Raw genomic sequence first — 3277 nt, forward strand, 5'->3', positions numbered from 1 at the left:
AGGCAATCAGAAACCATGGTTCAAGTCACTGCTCTCCACAAGGATAAAACCAGGTTTATGTTCAACAGCATAAACATTGGTATTAACACGGATAATCTATTACACTCAAAAGAAAATAACCATTCATACTAAAGGCATACATTTTCTTCCTTTCATTGTGTATATGTATGTGTGTGTGATACTAGGAATTAAATTCAGGGCCTTGCCCATGCTAGGTAAAAGACAATTTCTGATTATAACAAAGCTAGAAATTAATTACCAAATCAGGAAAAATTCCCCTTGTCCTGAAGATTTTAAACTATCTTGCAAGATTCTGAGTTAGGGGAGGTAACAACCAAAGTTGACCCCTTCAAGATGAAAGTAGGGCAGTGCTGGCCTCTGGGACATCCCCATGTGGGATAGAAAAAGTGCTCTTTCTTCAAATTAAAGGAAAACCCAGGGGATGGGGTGCAGCTCAGTGGGAGAGCACTTGTCTAGCATGTGTGAAGCCCTGGATGGGACCCCCAGCATTGAAAAAAGAAGGAAGGGAGGAAAGGAAGGAGGGAGGGAGAAAGAGAGTGAGCAGCCAGCCAGCCCAGCACTGTTGGTGTGGGTGGGCAGTGGCCCTGGCTCTGAGTCCCACTGGCTGAAGATGAACATGAGGCTCAGGGAAACCAAAGTCAACATGAGTTGGTAGTTGTGGAAAAACAAACAAACATTAATTTCTCTTCTGTAAGGGGAAAAAAAAATGAAGTATGAATTTTTCCTTAAAATTGGAAGCAAATGTGTAGGCAGTAGAGTGTTTGGTAGCAAGATGTTGAAGGCCAAGAAAAAGTCTCACCCAAGGAATGCTTTCTTTGAACTTAATATTCTCAAGGTCCTGACTCCTAAGGACAAAAAAAAAAAGAATACAGTAGGTTTCAAATTATTTCATTACTTTTATATAATCCACAATTGGATTTAGTTGTTTCAAACACTTTAGAATAAATCTTATTTTAACCAGTTACTGTGAAAAGTAACTTTTATTTTTTTCTGATGGCTAGGGATTGAGCCCAAGGGTGCTCTACCACTGAGCTACATCCCAGCTGCCCCCTGCCCTTTTCTTGAGACAGGGTCTTCATCAGGCCTATTACAGGATGCTGTATTTCAAAAAGCCCAGAAAATTCCCAGTTTGTATTTGTGTTGCTAAAGACCCATTCAGAAAACCCCTTCTCACTGAAGTAGAATATTTACAGAGTGATTCCTGACATTATTTCCCTAAAATCACAAAAAGATGCAGCATTTTCAGGGTTCTGTTATGTATCTCTTTTATTGCTCCTAGAACAATAGGACTCCAGGTTGTAAAAGAATGGGGAGATTCCTGGGGGACTTAGCTTAGCCAGGCCCTTGGAGAGACATAAACCTGCTGCAGGTTGAGGCTGGGCTGGGGGGACGGGTGAGGTGAGGAAGTGACTGTAGTGCAGTGAGAAGAGGTGAATGGGAACCTAGCAGTTAGGAGGTGAGGACTGGTACAGAGATCTTTCTCTGGTGGGTAGTAGGAGTAGCTCAAGGTTGATTTTGATGCATAAGTCACTAGGCAGGAGTTAAAGAGGTTTCCATTGTGACACGAAGGAGAGAGAAGCTGGGGATAGGCCACAATGGTACAGTGACAGAATAAAGGCCTGGTCGCCAGGGTCAGGGAATAAATACCAGAAAGCTAGGAAAGGAGAGATGGAGCCCCAGCTCCTGGTCCCCTCTCCCACCCCCTCCCCCCCCAGGCTGTCTGAGATGTCACCTTCCAAGTAAACATCATCTCCTCAGTTTCATCCTTAACTCTGATTCCTAACTTCTGCTTGGTTCCACGTTCTCCACCCATTTGCACAGAAGATTGTCACCTGTCCTTCCTGGAATCACTAAAGTTTTCTGCTTTCCTCACGCACTGATGGCCAGCTCTGAGAGCTCAGCTGAGACGTCTACCCCCTCCCAAGCCTGTGATCCTACTCCTACTCTTCATGAACAGATTCTGAACTCTGGGATTACTATTGCTTTATTCGAAATTGGATCACTTCCCTCTTCATGCTGGGGCTCCCCTCCTTCCCTAATAAAAGATAGCCAAATTTTAACAGGACCACAGACTGCCCAGACGTTTGAAAATCTCATAAGAGAACTTGGAGATATTCTTAACATTGTGACAGGCTTTGAAGAGAAGATCACAGAAGCAAAGGAAACTTCTGAGGAAACCATTATTTCTGAGGATGTGTTAGAACTTACAGAAAAAATCAGAGAATTTGGCAAAACAAATAAAACACTATTGAAAAACCTGCTCATTAATTCAGTTCCAGAGGAAGAACAGAAGGCAAAGAAACAGGAGGTGGTCTGTGAGAACCAGAGTCCCAAGAACAAGGTACAAGTTTCTGTAAGGGATTTGGCAGATTGTTCAGAAGAAAAAAGAGTCCTTAATGAAACCCAACCAAGTGAAGAAGAAGGAAAGTATGTATCCCCTCATGCTCAAGAAGAAAATATTAAACTTCTGAACAACATGGAAAAATTACTACAAGAAGCAGAACACTGGAGTAAGCAACATTCCGAGCTCCACGGACTCATACAGTCCTATCAGAAATCCCAGAAAGACAGAAGAGACAGTCTTAAAATTAATCAAGCTATTCTCAAAACGGAACCAAATAATCAGGTGTCCATTAAGAATGAACTGGAAGAGCAAGTGAAGAAACTGAACCACGACACCTATTCTCTGCACTTGATTGCAGCTTTGTTGGACAACGAATGCCAAATCTTACAGAAGAGAGTAGAGCTCCTCAAGGAACTCCATCAGCACCAAGAGGAAAGTCCACTGGAGAAGCTGAACCAGATATACCCCAAGCAGATCATGAAAAAACGGAAGACATGGGAATTAGAGCAAGTAGAAACTAATAAGGAGAACAAGCAAGAAACAGGAGGTATAGTTCAGAAAAAAATCGGAGTCTCCAGAAGCCTGGATGTTTGTCTTAATAAGAAAGCTCGTAATAACCAGCTCAATAATCATATTGCAAGAGGTCTAAGAAAAAAGAGGCCGGCCAGCAGCTTGAGATAGAAAATCAACAACAACAAAAGCAGGATAAACAAGGCAAATCTTCAGAAAACTACTCCTAACCCATCCACTTTCAGGCATCGCTGATCATCAAGCCTAGATAGATCTTCTGATTCGGTCCAGAAAGAGCCATAATAAGAAGATGAGCACGTTAGTCACTACTTCAGCAGTTACGTTCAATCACTAATGACCGCCGTGTCAACATCAAGTTATAACTACAATCTGCTTGGTTTT

General features: G+C 42.4%; 1 protein-coding gene across 1 annotated transcript; it reads left to right on the forward strand.

The window, feature by feature from the left end:
- The first annotated feature begins 1900 nt into the window (after window positions 1–1900).
- On the forward strand, window positions 1901–3046 carry Spz1 (spermatogenic leucine zipper 1). The gene has a single exon (XM_047554746.1). It carries the CDS (start codon window positions 1901–1903, stop codon window positions 3044–3046), a length of 1146 nt encoding a protein of 381 aa, XP_047410702.1.
- The last annotated feature ends 231 nt before the right edge of the window (window positions 3047–3277 follow it).

Source organism: Sciurus carolinensis, chromosome 6 (assembly GCF_902686445.1).
Source record: "Sciurus carolinensis chromosome 6, mSciCar1.2, whole genome shotgun sequence".
Lineage (NCBI taxonomy): Eukaryota > Metazoa > Chordata > Mammalia > Rodentia > Sciuridae > Sciurus > Sciurus carolinensis.

Excerpts from the sequence above, each read along its gene's own strand:
- Spz1 (XM_047554746.1), top strand. The coding sequence starts at position 1,901 with ATGGCCAGCTCTGAGAGCTCAGCTGAGACGTCTACCCCCTCCCAAGCC.